The 22,321-nt window shown below is 40.1% G+C and overlaps 1 protein-coding gene across 22 annotated transcripts in view; it reads left to right on the forward strand.

Moving 5' to 3' along the window:
* The window catches only part of NRXN1 (neurexin 1), a 1,686,961-nt gene that overhangs the window by 1,465,917 nt on the left and 198,723 nt on the right, over positions 1-22,321 (forward strand). For all 22 annotated transcript variants that reach the window (XM_063918664.1, XM_063918680.1, XM_063918665.1 and 19 more), the window contains one exon: positions 17,144-17,315. In XM_063918664.1, the coding sequence (XP_063774734.1) occupies positions 17,144-17,315 (172 nt within the window). The remainder of the gene's footprint in view (positions 1-17,143; positions 17,316-22,321) is intronic.

Raw genomic sequence — 22,321 nt, forward strand, 5'->3', positions numbered from 1 at the left:
CCATCAGTGCTGCTGAGCGAATACTTAGTCGATAGCCCCTAAGGCAAATACACAGAAAATAACATATTTAGTTATTGAAAATGCATCCTCTGCACAAAGGATTAAATAATTGAGTATAATATGTATAAATCAAAATCATCAAATGAAGCTGTTTATTTAACAATAACATGTTAAATTAATGAAGATATTGACAACTGTAACCTATCTTGGTGCCACAAGGCGTGCACACTCAAATCAGAAGGAGGATTGGAATGAAAAGCAGACTGAATTGATGCTTGTGGCAGCAAAAAATACAGTAGCTTATAATTGCCTGCATTAATTTTGTTATTCTATATGTTTCCCTAATCAGTCAGCAGCGGTTTAATTGTTTAATATGCATGTAGTTATAGAGCTTAATAACAGTGCAGATGAGTTGTTATGAAGATAGACCAGTTCACCATACGTACTGGCTTGTGTGATATTCTGCAGCTACAAATTCAGGATTTGTGGCTATTGGATCTTATTCAGCTTAATATACTGTAGAAAGAAGTGTCATTGCATGCCATTATATAAAACATGTACTCATCATCTGACATGTACTGTACTGTAGGTCTCAGTATAGAGAGGATGAGAAAGCTAGTCGTTATCTTCCAAATGTATATCCTACAGTATAATTACAGTTGATCTTCCATCTAAATTTTTTAAGCGATTCCGGTCACCTCCTAATATTCTGTACTGTGTTTGATTGTAATATGTTTTATATAACTCCAGAAAGTAAAGCATACTTACCTACTCTGAATGCACAGTAGTCACTAGTGTATCTATAATGGGTGCAGTGTGTGCGGTGCACGTCGGCCTCTGGGTCCAGAGGGGGCCCACACCGCACACACTGCACCCATTTCTTCTATACTCACCTTTCCGGCATCCATCGGTGACTGTGTGTGGGCCCCCTCCTCTCCCGTAACCTTCACCACCGCTGTTAGCGCACTGAGCACTAGAGACTCTGGCACAGCACCAGAGTCTAGGGCGCATGCGCAGGACTCCAGAAAAATGGCACGGCGGCCATTTTTTCTGTGTTTTGGGCATGCGCTGTAGACTCTGGCACTGTGTCAAAATCTTAGTGCTCAAAGCGCTAACAGCGGCACTGCCGGCTACAGGAGAGGAGGGGACCCACACACGGAGTCTGCACACGGGTCCCCTCCTCTCTAGAGACGCCCCTGTAACAGTGGCACTGCCGGCTACAGCCTTTCATGAAGGTTTCCAGTCACAAGGACATACAGTAAGGCATACTTTTATTATACTGGTTATAAATGATTGCTGTGAGCAGAGGCATACTGTATCTAGAGAGGAGGGAGCCCACACACAGAGACTGCACACGGGTCCCCTCCTCTCTAGATACACCTCTGACAGGAGTCTCCTGGTTCTCTGGGTAGTCTCCTCAACCCCTTGCATAAGTGGGTGGATCTCCCACATCCTGCCCACTTCCTCATGAAGTGGGCAGGATGGGGAGTGCAATGCCAAGAATTGTGGACACATGAATCAATAAACATTTAAATGTTACATGGTATTACCTGGGTGTGAGTGACCATAAGTTGGCACAAAACCAATGAACAAAACTTAGTGGGCAGTTGCAATTCGGCACAGGACTTACCACAGCCCTCCCCTGAGCTATTCAATGACTGGCGCAAAAGACTAAGCACCTCTCGTGGATTTTTCCTCACAACTTCCAGAGCTACGAGGAAAAATCGGCATTAAGTGCATCCTCTGGGGCTTACCACACAGGATAATTGCATAGCTCCGAGCACTTAACCTGGGAGCTATGAGCTAACATGCATTAGCAGCAGTCTTACTGCACATGGAAATTGGCAAGTAATTGAATAGCTCAGGGTGTTAAGCCTGAGAGCTTCAGCCATGCGGCAAGTCCTGTGGTTAATTGAATCTTCCAAGGTGTTTGTTAAGATAATTTACTGTGGCAGGCTATAAGAAGTAGTTTAGTAACTACCATCTTCCTTAGTATATTTCTTCAGGCTGCTATTAATGATTTCTAAGTCTGCAGCATTACTACAGTGATATGTAATTACTACAGCAACCACAGTCCTATGGCACATGGCTTAGCGGGCAGAGACACTTGCGTATCTCTGACCTCTGTTTGCACTGTAAAATCCTCCCTTATGCATATAACATGTTGAGTCTGAGTCTGTTTGCATGACTGGCAGCCTTGCTATACTGTATTTGTCTGCCTTGCAAAAAAGATTTTGAAAAGAATAGAACAATTTGCAGCAGAACAAATAATAAAACAGTATACAGGAATGAAAAATACTTTGCTTGCTATTTTATGAAAACAAACTTCTACATGGGATTCCAACCTCCTGCTTACATTAGTGATCCGTGCTGCATCCTAGTACACAGTGGGGGTCATTCCGAGTTGATCGCTATCTAAAAATGTTCGCTGCGCTGCGATTAATTGAAAAAACAGCACTTCTGCGCATGCGGCGCAGTGTGCACGCACGTCGTACTTTCACAATGGCCGATGTATTTTCACACAAGGTCTAGCGAAGCTTTTCAGTCGTAATGGCCGCCGCAGAGTGATTGACATAAAGTGGGAGTTTCTGGGTGTCAACTGACCGTTTCCGGGAGTGCTCGAAAAAACGCAGGCATGCCAGGAAAAACGCAGGCGTGGCTGGGTGAACGCAGGGCATGTTTGTGACGTCAAATCCGGAACTGAATGGTCTGAAGTGATCGCAAGCGCTGAGTAGGTCTGAAGCTACTCAGAAACTGCAAAATATTTTTTTGTAGCCGTTCTGCAATGCAATCGTTCGCACTTCTGCTAAGCTAAAATACACTCCCAGAGGGCGGCGGCTTAGCGTTTGCACTGCTGCTAAAAACTGCTAACGAGCGATCAACTCGGAATGACCCCCAGTATCATATCATCTGTGTCACCATTGGCTGCCTGTGTGACTCATGGGCTTATGCTAGCCGCCACAGATCCAACAAAGAGGCAAGGAAACTTCCACCCTCTTACGGAGATCCTGGCCTTGTCATTCCCCCACACAGTGACACTCCTACTTTGGAAAACAGAGGCCATCATCATTCTCCCGCACCCCCCTCCTCTGTATTCCCCCAGTGGGCCTTTCATGCCTCAGTACGACACTGCGACTACACCACTATTAAGTTACAATGGCAGAGCCACTAACATGAGCCCATTCACCAAGTGAAAAATGCTGTACTCCCGAATTTACCGCATAAATTATTATTGCAGTCACCTGGACAGGATAAGTTCATTAGAGTTATTCTTTTAACAAAAAGAAGCATCAGTTAATGCAGAGCCGGCCTTAGGTATAGGCAAACTAGGCAAATGCCTAGGGCATTTGGTATGCTTAGGGGCACCAGCAGCTTCTGCTGATTAAAATGATATGCGGCATGCCTATATTCTGTGTGTGACTGCGGCTGTATCTGCATACGAAATGCTACATTGCAGTGTATTCCTGGAAATCACTGTAATGTAGCATTTCATATGCAGATACAGCTGTAGTCGCACATAGAATATAGGCATACTGCATATCATTTTAATCAACAGAAGCTGCTTGTGCATACTAGCCACATAGTAATGCAAATAAGATGCATTTTCATAAACAAAAGGCACCCAACGTTAGCAGAGCTGCCAACTGACTCATGCCAGGCATCTCCTGCAGAACTAGCGGCGGTGCTAGGGGGCACCAGCCAAAATCTTGCCTAGGGCATCATATTGGTTAGGGCCGGCTCTGAGTTAATGAATATAACTGCAAAAGTACATTACCTGGTGCATTCGGGAGTAGATCATTCTGTACCAGGGGAACAGTGTCATGTTGCTGATTTAATAAATACACAATAGTAAAAATAATGTTGCTTCTGTAGACTCTTGCATAGCCGCTCTACCCAGTATCCTGTGCAATATGTACAGTACCTACTTTTATACCTTTATGCCTCTTTGCTTACAGGGGCAAAAATCTGCACACATGGGGGGGTCATTCTGAGTTGATCGCTAGCTGCTTTTGGTCGCTGCACAGCGATCAGGCAAAAAATCGGCACTTCTGCGCATGCGGCGCAATACACACGCGCATCGTACTATTACAACGAACGATGTAGTTTCACACAAGGTCTAGCGAAGCTTTTCAGTCGCACTGCTGGCCGCAGGGTAATTGACAGGTAGGGGGCGTTTCTGGGTGTCAACTGACCGTTTTCAGGGAGTGTTCGGAAAAACGCTGGCGTGCCAGGAAAAACGCAGGCGTGGCTGGGCGAATGCAGGGCGTGTTCATGATGTCAAAACAGTAACTGAACAGTCTGAAGTGATCGCAAGCGCTGAGTAGGTCTAAAGCTACTCTGAAACTGCACAAAATTATTTTGTATCCCCTGTGCAATCCTTTCATTCGCACTTCCGCTAAGCTAAAATACACTCCCAGAGAGCGGCGGCTTAGCGTTTGCACGGCTGCTAAAAACTGCTAGCGAGCGATCAACTCGGAATGACCACCTAGGTCACGGGCCGATCCTCACAAAGCACTCCCCAAATCACACAAAAAATATTTAAATGTACCATTACCATGAACCTAAATCACTAAACCACATCCTAGACACTCTAAAATATGGACTGTCTTAAAAAAAATTAAATTGTTGGAGTGTATTTGCAAATCCATCCAAATTAGATTGCGTTTTGCAAATTCAGTTTTGGACGATCACTGCATTTTGCCAATTTCGGCAATGATTTGATCCACGTTTTGCAACCGTTGCACGTACAGTAGTTGTGTTATTGGTAGCCTTTTTAAAAGAGGCACCGTGTATACAGTATTTAACATTAGTGTTTATTTCATCGATGGATATGGGAATCCATGCAGTCAGCAAAATAAGCTAACTCTGATCAAGCATTCATAGGTATCCAGAGAGGGCATTTCCTGAGTTAAACATAACCTATTATTGATACAAATTCTTAGTGACTAAGTTATTCTTTACTAGATATTTGGTAGGAAAATGTAATTTTGTATAGAGAAGTTATGGTGCTGAGTGGATAATAAGATTCAGCTGGATGCTGCTTGTAGCACTGTGCCATATGTCTTTTAAAACTGTTGCATTTTTTTGAGGTGGTTCTTAGGGCAATGGTGTCACGTCAGTTATAGATCATGAAAATCACTGGTGAAGTAATCCAATCATCAAACATATATCTTAGGGTAGTGGTTCAGTACAAAAAAAAATATATAATAATTTAATATAAAAAAAGGAAAATTAAATGTAATGCACCTGATTTATTGGCTTCATGTCTTTCAATCCGCAATATTTGTATTTTCTGCATTAAATATAGCTTTTGGCTGAATGCTAACATAATCTTTAGCATCCTAGTAGAATGCTGTTTATTTTTAAACCCTTAATTCCCCAGAGGCAGTAGAGATAATGGCATTTATTGTATTGCTTGCTATTTCAGCGCTGAACGGGTGAATGCTATATTTCACAGCAAGAGATTTAATTATGCATTTCTGCAAATCATTTGCACTTCCATAATGCGAGTGATATTCTGCTGCGGGCCAAAAAGGCTTCTCACATCTGCTAGCCACTTAACATCCCCTCCTTCATTTCAAGAATCTTTCTTAATTAAATAAGAGCTTGGAGTTGTCATCTGTGAACTAGTGTCTAACAGGGGACACAATCTTGCACTTGATTTTACATATTTCAGGGTTTTTTTTTCAAAAGTTCCACTGCTTTGTAAAATGATTTATCTGGACACATTGCTAAGATGTAATTTTCCCATCATTTTATATATATATACAGTATATATATATATATATATATATATATATATATATATATACATATTCTATATTATGATGGGAAATTTACACCTTAGCGTACAGTATATACTGTATAATACGAAAAGAGGGGTGCACTTACTAATCATAGAAAAATTAAGCAATATTATTAAGACTTCATCATTACACAATAATCCAAAAACTTGCTCAAACCAGATGTAGATGGATAGATAGATAGATAGATAGATAGATAGATAGACAGAAAGATAGATAGATAGATAGATAGATAGATAGATAGATAGATAGATAGATAGATAGATAGATAGATAGATAGATTAGTAGGCAAAGTAGCAATTTAGGAATGGCGACATGGTATTTGTAATTAAAAGTGGGTCACCTAGCCCCCAGAAGCTTTAGGAATTTGTATAGGTTTAAATTTAATTTTAGTCCTAATTTTGGATGCTTTGTACCATTATTTAATAAAATACTAAAACATATTAAGTGATATAATTTATTATGTATGTTTATTTTACTAAATGGTGATAAAAAAGAAAATCTAAAATGATAGCTCTATCTCATATCACAATGAGACATGGCACAGACACAGTCAGGCACACAGAGCAGAGACATTGCATCCAGTAAGCATGACTCTATCTGTTTAATAACTGTCTGTATGCTAAGATAGATACTGAGAATGGTGTTGAATAATGAAGAAAAAAACATTAGAACTCCAGATTTGTTATTTCTTCCAAAAAACAGATTTGAAAGAACATAATTTTCCAGTGAATTAAAGTGTATCTCTATTTCTGATTTGGGTTACAGATGTGGCAGCAATTTTTCTTGAGACCGGGATGCCTTGAAGGCTATGTACAGTAAAGAGCTCAGCAACAATGGCTTTTGCATTGGATGTGATCGCAACCAGGGTTGGACTTGCCCACAAGGGTACAGAGGAACCCCCCCCCCGGTGGGCCCTACTGTCTGGGGTGGGGGGAAGGGAGGCCCACCTCCTCCTCTAGGGATCAGGTTCCAGGCTGTGCACATGAATTACACTGTACATTATACATATGTTACCTTATACTGCACATGACTATGGTACCAGTGCATTCCCCTAATGGGCCCTTCATGTAACAGTCTGAAACTGATTGCGACCATAGATCACCATTGAAGTATAAAATTACAATGAGATATAGGAAAAGGTGTAGACTAGTTCAATCTGACCACTATTTATAAGGCAGAGTACAGCACATTTATTCTATTTTATTTAATTGTAGATGGTGGTGAGTCCTATTCATAAAAAAACTTAATATGTGCCATTCAGAAAAAAAGTACAGTTTTTTACAAACATTTTGTTAGTGTGACACTGCAAGTGAACTTAAAGGACATAAGGAACAGAAATTGTTCAACTAAAACAGAAACAATGTCCTGTACTTACTCTATAATACAATTTCCTGTAATGGTGAACACAAATTGTTAAATTAGTATAAACATTATTAGTACAAGATGAGATTGCATCCCTGTGAGTTCCCCTGGATTACCATACTACTGTAGCAACATTTTTTTTCTGAAATATTCATCAATAATTAAAAAATATTAATATACTTTTTTTTTGCCAATAGAATTGTCCACTACACACACAAAAAAAATAAAAAATAGAAAAACATGCTGCAGCTTACTTAATTAAAGTGGATGTATTGTAGCCATCCTTGATAGGGTAGGATTTAGGAACATTAATGGAGAGTAAACAAAGCCATAATGCTCAAAGTCAGGCCGCAGTTGCAAAAGTTAATAGAATATTATCATGCATGAAATAAGATGTCTAGTAAATGGAAGGGAAGACAGTTGGATTTTTCATGCATGAGTCCTGAATAAAAGTGTAACTTGCAATAGTGAAAGTGAAATAATGAGTCATGGAAGAATGAACGTTTATGCTTTGAAACTAGATTTTCTTGCTTTATTAATACAGAAGAAAATTTACTATTTGCAAATACATTCAAGGTGAAGACACTGAACTTTGCAGATAACTTTTGAACACAAAGCACAGTACAGCTGCTGCTCCTTCATCCCGTGAGATGGAATAATGCTAGGTTCAATTTGCAAATGCAACCTAATCAGTTTCCATTTACTTTGCTGACACTTTATTACTTGTTATTGTCTGTATTTATTTAAGCTATGTATATTTGTTGGTACTGTATGGCTACACTAAGCATTTATTTTGCTTTCATGGAACACTGACTTACAGTACTGTGCTTGCTATTTACAGATCTTAAAATACAAAACAAAAAAATGAAATATCAATTTTCATTAATAAACAAATTACATAAAAATAGTTCAACTTTGGTGCAGTAGCACCAAGCTCGAATTCAATTATGATGTCAACAATAATGTGTTTTTTGCTTTCAGTAACCAACAAAGCAGATTCATATTCTTTACAATTGGTAACATACTTAGCAGTTAAACAAGACTGGCTATTAACAATAAGACAAACTAGTACTGCTGTCAAGCTTACAATATATAAAACACTAAGGGAAAATGTATCAAACATTCGAAACAGTGGAGAAGAGGACAAGAGAAGTTGCACATTAGAGACCAAACAGCTTCTAGCTAGCATTCATCAGATACATTCTATAAAATGATAGAAGTTGATTGGTTACTGATTGGCAACTTCTCCACTTGTCCACTTCTCCACTCTTTAGAAGGTTTGATACATTTCCCGTTAAAAGTTTTAACCAGATTGCAATGAGAAAAAGTGCTTAGTGTGTCCAGGGCTTGCAAGGATATTTTGTGGGTTTCAATAATCTGGAGGTTTTGCTATGTGTGTAAGTGTGGCATATCCCTGTCTAGAGCCCCTCTGCATGCCATGGGGATATGGTTACACCTCCCTTGCATTTTCAGGCCCCCCAGACTGGTGCTTGCCTTGTTATTTTTGACCAGTTCATGTTTTCCAGACCACCTGTGGATTTTTAAAATATGGCACTTAGTGATACACAGTGCACCTGCCAGGGTGACCTGGAAAATGTGAACTGTGTGGGGTCCTTGAGGACTGAGTTTGGGAACCACTGGTCTATATGAATCAGTCATACAGCAATATAGATTGGCCTGAGGGTTAGACTTTAAGATTATAGAAGTATAATATTTGTGTCAGTGAACTGTGCATAGGAGTGGTATCTACCTAGAAAAGCCTGGGGAGGTTTAGAGGGCGATTCTGGAATGTAATAAGGTTGTCTGTATGGTAAGTTTTCAGGGAACATTTGGAAGGTTACGGTAATTGTGCTCTTTTGAGAGCAGAGTGGAGGTAATTTATTTATTTATTATTTATTACAAGTTATTTATATAGCGCACACATATTCCGCAGCGCTTTGTAATGGAGGCTGGGTCTACTTGTGCCCTACCCAACATCAGCTATGGATGCACTGTACCGACCCTTTCACAGACTAGTGATTTAAGGCTCTCAGAGCTACTTTATGTGAACATAGGTTCACACCAGCAACGTAACTTGCAGAGTCCAAGCTCTAAAGGGACACCTGCATGTACAGCAGCACCTGTGTGGTTCACAGCGTGATCCAAGCATGACCAATGCTTTTCCAATGGAGATCGTTGCACACACTGCTGCTTCAGAGATAATTGGCTCTGTCCCAGGACCCCTGGTAACACAGACAGAACAGCTTCCACCTGGTACCATTCAGCATGTGCTGCATCAATTATTGGTGCATCCTTCACTGCGGAACTGTGAGATGGGACCCACCGGTAAATGATGATTCTGCATGCTGCAGATAGCTGAATCTCATGAGTCTGACCTGACCCACCAGCTCATTGTCACACAGTGTAGCTGGAGACCTGCCTATGCACTGCGAATTCCAGTTCCTGCAGACCAGCTGAGATCACTGTCTATATAATTCTGTAAGTCATGTGTGTTTATACACACATACACACAATATTTGTTTTCCTATTTTCTAAGTGGGGGGACACCAAACTCCAACTTGCCTCCGGGCAACTGGGATGAACTTACGCCCATAGTTCACACATCCATCTTGTAAATGTAACATAGTGTTTGTTGTATGCTTTAAAAAAAATCAAGACTCCATATTACCAGTCTATAATTATAATTTAGAATATACATTTTCACCCTGATGTAATTATTACCTGCGTAAAATCTTTTTTTGTTTTTGTTTCATATTTGTCACTTTTTATGTTTAAGTAGAGTAATGAAACATTAGAAAATGCAGGAAAATGAGGCAAGACAGTAGCAGCGGGTGTAATCTCATATTTCATTCACATGGTTATTATCCTTTGCAACTTTTAAAGGTTAAAGACTAGAAATATTATTACCGTACATAGTAATTCTATATATTTTACTCACATTACAATTCAGGAAACAGCACATATTATATGCTTAGAACTAATGCTGTGAACTTTTCGTCCAGTTATAAAACTGACACACTTGCTGTCGATCCCCAGTGTTCATCTCCCATGTGGTTCTAGCAGTGTAATTCCATAAATGGATCTTGGACGCGTTTAATGGAAATGTTCTGATTAAGTAAACCAAATAACATATTGAGTAAATTTCTTCTGTGTCAGATTATGGTGATAATAATTATGTTTGTAGTTCTTGATTCTTTAGAATAAGTGACGTACAGTATGTAGAGCCTTCCTGCTCTCAGTCTATAAGTGAGATACATTTTACGTGTTATACTGTGGACAAAAATAAGTGGGTTGAACTTGAGCTGCCTACTGTCAGCAATATACAGTATAAGTGGGGTTGTTTTAGTGCTGCCTACAAATTAGCAGAGAATTATTGGAGCTTCTTCTACCTATTGTAAAATATTATGGGCCAGATGTAATGGCGCCCGAGTCCGGCCCCATTACATTACTTTTTTTTAAAAGGGTCAATCACTTACAAGGCATGGTTTTGCCTTGCAAGTGATTGCCCCTTTAAAAAAATGTCAGCGTTCGGCCAGCATCCCACATGGCCGCCAAACTCGATCATCATTACATCCTGCCCTATACATGGGGCAGAGTTATGCTGCCTAATGTTACTGGTGGAGCTAGTGCTAAATATTAGGTTAGAAGGGTTGGGTTTGAAATCACGGTATTTAGAATACTCTGGACAACGGGACCAACTACAGATCAATAAGCATAGTGTAATAGTCCTTCATGGTGTGCCTGGGCCCCCACTTGGCCCGCTGACCAAGTCCAAGCCAGCCAGCATTATTAGTTCTCTCCCTACCCCTATCTGTGCCTTTGCCAACCACTTGGCAGTGAAAGGTCTAATAATATTTAAATAAGATTAAATTATTATATTATTTGCTTTATTTAACCATTTAACTGACTAATATAAATATTTATGGTTGAATTAGGTAAAGAACATTTATTTCAACCATAACAAACATGGGGTCAGATGTATTAAGCCTGGAGAAGGAATAAAGCAGTGATAAGTGCAAAGTGATAACGCAACAGCCAATCAGGTCCAATATGTAAATTGACAGGATTGGCTGGTGTGTTATTACCTTCCACTTATCACTGCTTTATCACTTCTCCAGGCTTAATACATCTGCCCTACTATTTTATAAAAAGATTTATTTAAAACAATGGTATAAAAATCAATAGTTGATATATTGGACCATTGATGATTGGAACATCTCAGTCATCGTGACTTTACATTTTCCCGGCTCCTGCTTCTCTCTACAGCTGCCGGGTGTCCAGAGGGATGGTGAGGGCTGCTTTATTACATTTCTCCAGAGGCTGCTAATCTCTGTAACTCCAGTGTGGGGGTGCCACTGGACTACACAATCAGCATTGATCAGCTACATGGCAGGAACTGGGGGAGTGAACCAAGAAACAGATAGGCCGGAATGGTCCCTATGAGAGTGGCAGCTGCTGGAAGATTCTCTTCCATCAGATGGAGAGTGGGCATTTCTGACTAGTTGCATTAGATGTGACCATGTCAAGGAAAGCTGAGTCTGGCGTGGTAGAGTCTCATTGGGGATTTTAAAGGGGCGAGGATATGTATTGCTCACATTAGATTTCTGAAAATCCTCATTACTACATAGATATGTAAATATAGTGGTGGATGCTCAATTAACTTAGTGATATCATTCAGGTGCTTGAAAGGGAGGGGTATTTCTAAGCAAGAAAAAAAACACATTTTGTTTCCCCCAGCACCCTGAATGATAGCAGTAACCGGATTTAAATCCTATACAATATGTTAGAATTCAGAGATCTCAGTTACATGTATCTGCGTAGATGTATGCGTAAGCCCCCAAGCCACGTCAAGGCCTCTCTGTCTATATATTGGGGGTCCCTAGCGCTATATCTAAGTGCAGGGCGTGGCATCCCCAAAAAATCATAGATATGTACCCATATGTTTCTCGGGAACAAATAATCTTGATTCGTCAGATGATTTGGATGAGCTAATCCACGTCTGCTTTCTAGAACTGAAAGGGCAAAAATATTCTATTTGTAGCCATATTACAACATGTTAAGTGGTAATATCTGTGCAGATCACATTCTAAAAACACCAGGGAATTTCTGGTACAGTAAAGTACTGTATGGATAACCATTTTAAAGGCATGCAGGCAGCGTGTTCTGGATACACAAAACAATGTATAAAGCAACATAATTTCCATATGTCAGTCAACAGCCATTTTATTATGACTATAAAGCAATGGAACACCCAGCAGCCTGAGGTAAGAGGGAGAGTTATTCAGATAATCTTATATTTTTTCAACATGAATTCCAACAACAAGAGTGACTAATACTGTAGGATTCTAAAGCAAACTCTAGATAGAAGTCTTATATTGAGAATATATGTTTTGAAAGGGAAGTGTAAAGAAACAACTAGACCTTTAAACATGCAGTACAAGAGAAACCAAGAACATTGTCATCAACAGTCCAGAAATCCATGATTAGACTTAAAGAAAAGGTGCATGGAAATGACAACTAATAATTGTGGTCAGGTGGTGGTCAAAGGGGGGCACTCCACTGCCCATCTCCCCCTCCCCTTATACTTTCACTGCAAGTACTTTCTCTCTGTCGCTATATATATATATATATATATATATATATATATAGTATATCACAAACCTGTGCGATTTTGCCACTTGGACCTATGTGGCATTTGCACAACAGCAGGCAGTGGCGCTATCAATCAGAAATCGACTTTTAGCAATTTAGCTTAAAGACTATTGTAAAAAAAATTTGGTTGAGAAGTGTATTCAGTAATAAATCCACACGGTACCATAAATCCACACGGTACATACTGTAACACAATTTTGCTAGGTGAGCTTTTGAAATGTCTTGCTTTACAAATTTAGAAAGTCTCATAGTTTATTAAACAAAGATCATACAAATATTTTATTTCTAGCGTGTGGGAGTGTTATGATGGTTGCAATTAGCAAGAAAAATAGGAAGCATCAAACTTACTGATCAAAAGATCCAGACTTGTGATCAGGTTGCTAGTTTGCACATATTCTAATTGAAGTCTACAATAATGATGATGAATTTGACACAACATCACAAGCATACAGTAGGGATAGTTTTCAGCTACACAAATTTATAAAAAAAAAAAAAATTCATATGCTTTTTATAAGTATAGACACCATGTTTTGTGAGATTTATAGTCATGTAAAAATATTTTGCCACCATTGTTTTTACCACTCTTCAAGACTTTAATAGGTGAGCCTTATTTTTTTCTTTTAATTTTTAAATTTTCTTTTTTAAAATAGCATAACAACATTAGATATCGCCAATAAGAACAGTAGGGAAACTTAGTATAGAGACGATGACAACAGATCATGGGGAAAGGGTAGGGGATGTTGAACATGCATCTATCTTTTATTGTTTGGGAGACAGTAAGGTCAGAATGAAGAGCTCAAGTAAGCAATATCTTGTAGCAATACCAATGGAACTCTCAAGGAAAAAGGTTTTGTCAGTCCCGATATCCAAGCTAGGGAAGCCTGGTAGAAATAAACATTAAGGGGCAGATTTATCCCTGCTTGGAAAGAGAGAATATACTACCCACTAATCTTCTAACTGCCATTTTACTGGCTGTGGGGTCTATTTACTAAGCATTGGACGGAGATAAGTACCAGCCAACCAGTTTCTAACTGCCATTTTTCAAACCCAGCCTGTGACATGGCAGTTAGGAGCTGATTGGCTGGTACTATGTCTCCATCCACTTTATCGCCATACAAGGCTTAGTAAATAAACTCCAGTGTTTGAAAGTGACAGTCAGCTGCTGGATGGTTTGGTACTTTATCTATCTCCAGTGCTTTGATAAAACTGCCTCTAAGGACCTGATTTTAAATTGCACATAAGTCTGAATGAGGAGGCCTCTAACAGGTTTTAGCAAGCTACACATGCGCTTAAGAAAACATGTGTCTTTGCATATCTCTGGATGATTCTATGTGTCAACTTGCATGGAAGATAGTGTGTGTGCATAGGTAGACAACACACTAGACTCCCGATTGTGGACAGCAATTCGGCAAAGTTGCATGCAAATCACAATCAGACCTTTATTTTTTTATAGTCGTTATTATGGCAGATATCATTACCGTGGGAGAAGAAGGAGTACTTTGAAGGCTACTTCCAATTATCCCTTACCAGAATTATCTTGTAGATAATGTAGTAAAATGTGTTGTCTTAGAAACATATCTCATAAGAAACATGATAGCAGATTCTTGCCATGATGGCGAAGGCTATGTGCCCATATAATGTGTAAGAAATTTCCTTGGAGGCCCTACAATGCTTTGTAAAGGTTATAACAGGTAGAGTAGAACTTAAAGATAGATATACAGATATCCCATAAGTCAACATGGCATCAGTATGGATGACCACCATCCGGAATCTCAGGGTTCATAATACTGATTCCAGGATCCCTATGTTCAAAATCCTGACAGGGGTGAGTAGAGAGTATTTCTACCTCTCCCCTACCCCCTAATGCTAACACTTTGGTTCTGTAGCCTAAATCTAACGTCCCCTTTAGTGTCTGAACCTAACTACCCCCCGGAGGTGCCTAAACCAAACCTCCTATCCCCGCTGCCAACACCTAACCCTTCTAACCTTATGATTACATAGCACCACATATTTTATTGCTGAGACCCACGTATATGTACTGTAACTGTGCCATGGATTGTAAAAGCCCTTAATACACACATACATTACATGGACAAAAGTATTCTGACGTCTGACCATTACATCAACAGGAACTATAATATCACTGTATTCAAATACATATACTTTAATATGGAGTTGTTCCCACTTTTGCAGCTTTAACAGCTTCCACTCTTCTTGGAAGGCTTTCCACAAGATTTTGGAGTGTCTCTGTTGTAATTTGATCTCATTAATTCTGTAGACCATTTATGAGGTCTCCATTCAGTTTATCTCATAGGTGCTCAATGGGGTTGACATCAGGGCTCTGTGCGGGCCAGTTAAGTTATTCCACACCAAACCCATCAAACCATGTATTTATAGTGCTTGCTTTGTGTACTAGGGCACAGTCATTTTGGATTAGAAAAAGGCCTTCCCCAAACTCAAACTGTTCCCACAAAGTTGGAAGCATAGCTTTGTCCAAAATGTCCTGGTATGCTGAACCATTAAGAATGCCCTTCACTGGAGAGGGGCCTAGCCCAAACCCTAAAAAACAGCCCCACACCATTATCTTGCTACTATTTAAATCCCTTTAGTACTGTAGCTCTTTAAAGTCTCCAGAACCCAATTTTAGCTCCTCACCCCTACCTCTACCTCCACCCCCCCAATGGACTCCCTATGAGTACACAGTACATCTATGATTTACTTTTTTAATAACTACCTGTTTACAGTTTTATGATAGATGGTCTGACCCAAGACCCCATTCCCATTTCACAATTAATCATTGTCATTTTCTCTGTAATTGTCAGATCTATAATGATAGTAATCAAGCCTAAGCTGCTCCAATGCTGTTTAATGCTGTTGTAATAAATGCAAAGCATTATGATAGGAGTATTTTCCTGCCATATCCATTGCATATGGAATTGTGATATCGGAAATGCAGCTGCTCTTCACCTACTGCATCAAAAATAAAATCTAGAAAGACAATCCTTTGTAGTACTGGTGGTCGCAGAAGTCCATACTAAAGTTGTAACTAGGATGACAGTAAATTCTAAAAAATTAATGAGACAATTTGTTGGTTACACTGTACAGTACATTAGATTTTATTTCAGGATGCAATACACTTTAAGAAGGTGAGACTTTAACACAAGACACTTTTGAATGTCTCCAGTATTAAAGAGAGATAATAGCTGCTTACCATTGCTGACATATGAGTTTGGGGGGAAGGGAGATGTTTCATATTGTGGAGAGAGATACAAGTGGAGAGAGATAAAGTACCAACTTATCAGCTCCTAACTGTCATTTTTCAAATACAGTCTATAAAAGTGTAGTTAAAAGCTGATTGGTCTATTTACTAAGCCTCGAATGGAGATAAAGTGGAGAGAGATAAAGTACCAGCCATTCAGCTCCTAACTGCCATGTTACAGACTGTGGCCCAGATTTATCAAGCCTTGGAGAGTGATAAATAGCATGGATATCAAGTACCAGCCAACCTAACTTTAATTTTTCAAACACGGCCTGTGACAAGGAAGTTAGGAGCTGATTGGTTGGTATTTTATCACCGTGCAATTTATCACTCTACAAGGCTTGATAAATCTTGTCCTGGGTATTCAATTACCAGCGATGGCTGCAAGGTGCCAGTGTTTCCACTCACTGTTCTGTGGTACATCATGACCACCAGTATTTTTCCTCTCACTCCATAGGGGTGTGCTTGAAGATCTGCAAAGTTGGGCTACCATAATTAGCAGTGATGCGTGCAGTCTCACATCATAGCTAGACTTTGCTGCTAATAACATATCCAAGTCAGGGGTGTCTTAGAAAGAGACTGAACTAATCTGTTTTTAGCGTTACCTCTAGTTCTTCTATGAAAAGTCCAGTCTGCGTAGCCTATTACTTTTTATTATAATAGAACACTTACTGCATGTTAATGTTATAGTGAGACGGGTTCTCCTTGAGCTTCTATTGACACTTCGGCATTCATTGGCTTGTGGCGTTTACACAAAGCTTCTGAAATAGGAAAATCTCAGTAACACATGATTTTTATGCATTTCATGGAGCATGAAAAAGGGTTTTGTTCGCTTTTATAAATTGCAAAGACAAAGCGAAAAATACAAATTCAGTCCATCAGTAAAAGTACTGTAACTGATTTAGAATATCAATTATCCATGAACAAGATGTCCCAGACTTAGGGAAATGTCAAGAGACTTGCTCTGGAAAATAAAACCCTACGAGAAGAAAGACGGCTATACGCGTTTCACATTTTTTATAAGACAAATTCTAATTAGCACAATACTTTTCTTTGTTTCCAGCACCAAGGAAAAATTGGAGTCAAATTTAATGTTGGAACAGATGACATCTCAATTGAAGAAGTTAATGCAATTATTAATGATGGAAAGTACCACACAGTGCGTTTTACGAGAAGTGGGGGTAATGCCACCTTACAAGTTGACAGCTTACCTACAATAGAACGTTTCCCTGCAGGTAAGACTTTTTTGATGGAATTAAAAACTTTTACTATTTTTACATATTCTCTTATAAGTTGTTAATTGTAGAGTTGAAATAAATAGATACAAAAACTATAAACTATATTGTATTATTCAAAGCTAGGTAAGGCAAAATGAGCATGAAAATGTATGACTTATTGCAAGTACACTAAGGTATTTTGGAAACGTCCTATTCAGTGTTTATAAGAAATGGAAAGGATTTGACAAAAGCTATCACTATGAAAAAAAATTGGAAAACATATTTTCTAAAACATTTTAAACTATTTTCTGATCAACAGTTGTATGTTTTCACTTATGTTAAAGGATTAAAACAATGTATAGGGAAGGTAACATTGGGGAATATTTACCCAACTCTAGTTAAGCTGCATATACACAACAGCTCATCATCCGCCCTGCGTGTCCTCAGCGTGACCCCCTTTAAGTTCCTACGAGCACCGTACACACTGTGCAGACAATAGCACATTGTGTACGGGGCTTTAACAGGCTTCTAAAGGATCAGATGTCCAAACCTTTCAAATTTAAACAGGACATAAGATTCGCACATTTGATCCTGGCCGTTTCTATTTATTGGTTTACACTCCTGCATCGGCAGTGCATACACATGGATACAATCACTCTATGATCCTTCGATATCGGATGTACTGTAAATCAGTGTTGGATCTAGACTTTAGTTTTAGCGAGTGCGGTTTAAGAATTAATACTGACTCCTCCCCTCTCTACTCTTACTCCTCCCACTTACAGTTCTGCCCCTCCCATTTTCAACAAATAATTAAAAATATTTAAAAAAAAATCAAACAAACAGAATATACATGTCCCTTCTCCACTGTTTCTAGACTACTTTTGACCGATCAACCAGATTGGTATACTGATGGATATGCAGCTAGTCATTATTACATCCATCAGTATACAATGGTAATTGTATTAAAATCTTGTACAGTATACTGTGCATCATTTATTGTTTTATTCTTCATCAGTGTTATTTACATATACAATATATATACACTGCTCAAAAAAATAAAGGGAACACTTAAACAACATAATGTAACTCCAAGTCAATCACACTTCTGTGAAATCAAACTGTCCACTTAGGAAGCAACACTGATTGACAATCAGTTTCACATGCTGTTGTGTAAATGGAATAGACAACAGGTGGAAATTATAGGCAATTAGCAAGACACCCCCAATAAAGGAGTTGTTCTGCAGGTGGTGACCACAGACCACTTCTCAGCTCCTATGCTTTCTGGCTGATGTTTTGGTCACTTTTGAAAGCTGGCGGTGCTTTCACTCTAGTGGTAGCATGAGACGGAGTTTACAACCCACACAAGTGGCTCAGGTACTGCAGCTCATCCAGGATGGCACATCAATGCGAGCTGTGGCAAGAAGGTTTGCTGTGTCTGTCAGCGTAGTGTCCAGAGCATGGAGGCACTACCAGGAGACAGGCCAGTACATCAGGAGATGTGGAGGAGGCCGTAGGAGGGCAACAACCCAGCAGCAGAACCGCTACCTCCGCCTTTGTGCAAGGAGGAACAGGAGGAGCACTGCCAGAGCCCTGCAAAATGACCTCCAGCAAGCCATAAATGTGCATGTGTCTACTCAAACGATTAGAAACAGACTCCATGAGGGTGGTATGAGGGCCCGACGTCCACAGGTGGGGGTTGTGCTTACAGCCCAATACCGTGCAGGACGTTTGGCATTTGCCAGAGAACACCAAGATTGGCAAATTCGCCACTGTCGCCCTGTGCTCTTCACAGATGAAAGCAGGTTCTCACTGAGCACATGTGACAGACGTGACAGAGTCTGGAGATGGGCGGATGGTGATCAAGCCCCTGCTGAGGGTGAAACGTACGTTGTATCTGTTCCTGAGCGTCATGTGACGCTGCTTCCGGAAATCCCGCCATACGTCACTGGGACCGGACTATCGGCACTGACGGAGACGCCTGCTGAGGCTGCTACACACGGGGATATTCTTTCCCCGTTAGGTATTCAGTGTGCTCTCATCGACTGCACGGCATCACCTGCTAAACCCTGCAATGACAATCTGTTAACAGGGCTGAGGGGTGCCGTAGCGGACGACAGCAGAATCACTCTTTCTTCCTTCAGCCCGTTGCCGCCTGATTAACTCTCTCACCTCCCATTCACTGTGTGCTAGCATACACATGGGAAGGCAGTAGAAGTTAGTCAGACACATGGGACGGGCTACTTTACCATCTACAAGATTTTTTGTTTAATATTAATGTGTTTATCCAGTTTTTTGATGTTGCATTGGAGTGTCATTGGTTGAGCATGTGACGAATTTAGGTTACTCTGTACCAAGTCAGCACTTCAGGCTAATTTACAGTATCTATTCCCGAGCGTCACGTGACGCAGTTTCCGGAAACCCCGCCATACGTCACTGGGGCCGGACCGCTGACGGGGACGCCAATCGAGGCTGATACACACGGGGACACTTTCTCCCCATTAGGTATTCAGTGTGCTCTCATCGCCTGCACGGCATCACCTATCAAACCTTGCAATGACATCTTGTTAACAGGGCTGAGGGGTGCCACAGCGGACGACAGCAGAATCACTCTTTCTTCCTTCAGCCCGCTACCGTCTGATTAACTCTCTCACCCCCATTCACTGCGTGCTAGCACGCACATGGGAAGGCAGCAGAAGTTAGCCAGACACACGGGACGGGCTACTTTTCTATTCACAAATCCCTGTGCTTTCTATCCACGTATTAACCCAATAACTGACTGTGTCAAGGTATCATATCTATTGATCAAGCATTGAGAAATTTGAGCCATTCTTTCAGCGCTTCAGGTTGATCTACTTACAGGAGGATTGAGCTCAATTCATATGCTCAAATCTGTAATCATTATGTTACTTTTTTAAGGAATTAGACCACTAAGCTACATATGACACATTGATACAGTATACCCTTTCTAACTTAGGGGAATTGAGCTCATCGAGGAATTACAAATATATTAATATAATGTGACTGACAATCTGTTATTAATTATAACGGGCATACGTGGCCCCTCTACCATCTCAAATGTTACAACCTTTTCCAGCTGATACCTTGAGGAATATACTGTAGATAAATAGCTTCGTCTTAATTGAGGAATATACTGTAGACAAATAGCTCCGTTTTAATTATTACAGTGCCATTGCGGTCATAAGATTACTTTGACCATCCATCAAATTTAATAATAATTCTATTTATTTATTTACTGACTATTTTTGCTGTGCATGATTTATGTGTTACACAGTTTACAATATTTTCACCCATGGGCAGAACCCACATTTAGAGGTTTGAAATATTTAAATAAAAAACCTCGCCTATATGGCAATCAATATATTTACCTTTGTGCCCTTCGAATCTACCTGAATATATGTATATGTATGTGTATATGATTTTTTTCCATTATTTGCTTTAAAAAATTCTTTTTTAAAAAAATACAGAAAAATATTAAAAATTAACATTAAAAACCCCATCAAAGAAAAGATAAAACACCATATTTTATTTGAAAATAAATAAAAGTTATGTTTTAATAATTATTATATTTACAATCATAAGAGTGCCCCCACAAAGAGGTTTACTTCTCTGTTCCCTGATTCTGTTCAGGGAACAACCTGTTTTTGTGATTATTTGTCATTTACCTCGGGGAGCACCACCAGCAGATTGATTAAACCACGATTACCTATTAATGATTCCCTATATTGCTGGTTCTAAATACCTAGTGAGAAACCACTGAGCTAATTTCAAACAACAGGTTGTGCAGGAATATTTCCCCCTTTTCCTTTCAGAGTCTGGAGATGCCAAGGAGAACGTTCTGCTGCATGCAACATCCTCCAGCATGACCGGTTTGGCAGTGGGTCAGTAATGGTGTGGAGTGGCATTTCTTTGGGGGGCCGCACAGCCCTCCATGTGCTCACCAGAGGTAGCCTGACTGCCATTAGGTACCAAGATGAGATCCTCAGACCCCTTGTAAGACCATATGCTGGTGCGGTTGGCCCTGGGTTCCTCCTAATGCAAGACAATGCTAGACCTCATGTGGCTGGAGTGTGTCAGCAGTTCCTGCAAGATGAAGGCATTGATGCTATGGACTGGCCCGCCCGTTCCCCAGACCTGAATTCAATTGAGCACATCTGGGACATCATGTCTCGCTCCATCCACCAATGCCACGTTGCACCACAGACTGTCCAGGAGTTGGTGGATGCTTTAGTCCAGGTCTGGGAGGAGATCCCTCAGGAGACCATCCGCCACCTCATCAGGAGCATGCCCATGCATTGTAGGGAGGTCATACAGGCACATGGAGGCTACACACACTACTGAGCCTCATTTTGACTTGTTTTAAGGACATTACGTCAAAGTTGGATCATCCTGTAGTGTGTTTTTCCACTTAAATTTTTAGTGTGACTCCAAATTCAGACCTCCATGGGTTAATAAATTTGATTCACATTGATAATTTTTGTGTGATTTTGTTGTCATCACATTCAACTATGTAAAGAACAAAGTATTTAATAAGAATATTTCATTCATTCAGATCTAGGATGTGTTATTTTAGTGTTCCCTTTATTTTTTTGAGCAGTGTATGTATACACACACACACACACACACACACACACACACACACACACAATAATGAAAAAAATATATATATAGACCTATTGATCAATATACAGTACACACACACAATGTAAGTGTAACCCTTGCCTACACTAATGTGATGTTATTCACCCCTCTTTGTACATGCATTAATGTCCTCCACATCTCTTTATCACCCCTCACTGTCCCCCATATCCCCTTATCACCCCTCACTGTCCCTTATATCCCCTTACCCCCCTCACTGTCTCCCATATCCCCTAATGAAGCAATGGTGGATCTAGACCCCACTGATGAAAATGCCACACAGACGTGTCTAGAGCCTTCAGATTTCAGCATCCTGGAAGCTCTGACATCATGGCCTCGTATGCGCATTAAAGAACAGGGCCCGTGGA

This window comes from Pseudophryne corroboree, chromosome 4, assembly GCF_028390025.1.
Source record: "Pseudophryne corroboree isolate aPseCor3 chromosome 4, aPseCor3.hap2, whole genome shotgun sequence".
Taxonomy (NCBI): Eukaryota; Metazoa; Chordata; class Amphibia; order Anura; family Myobatrachidae; genus Pseudophryne; species Pseudophryne corroboree.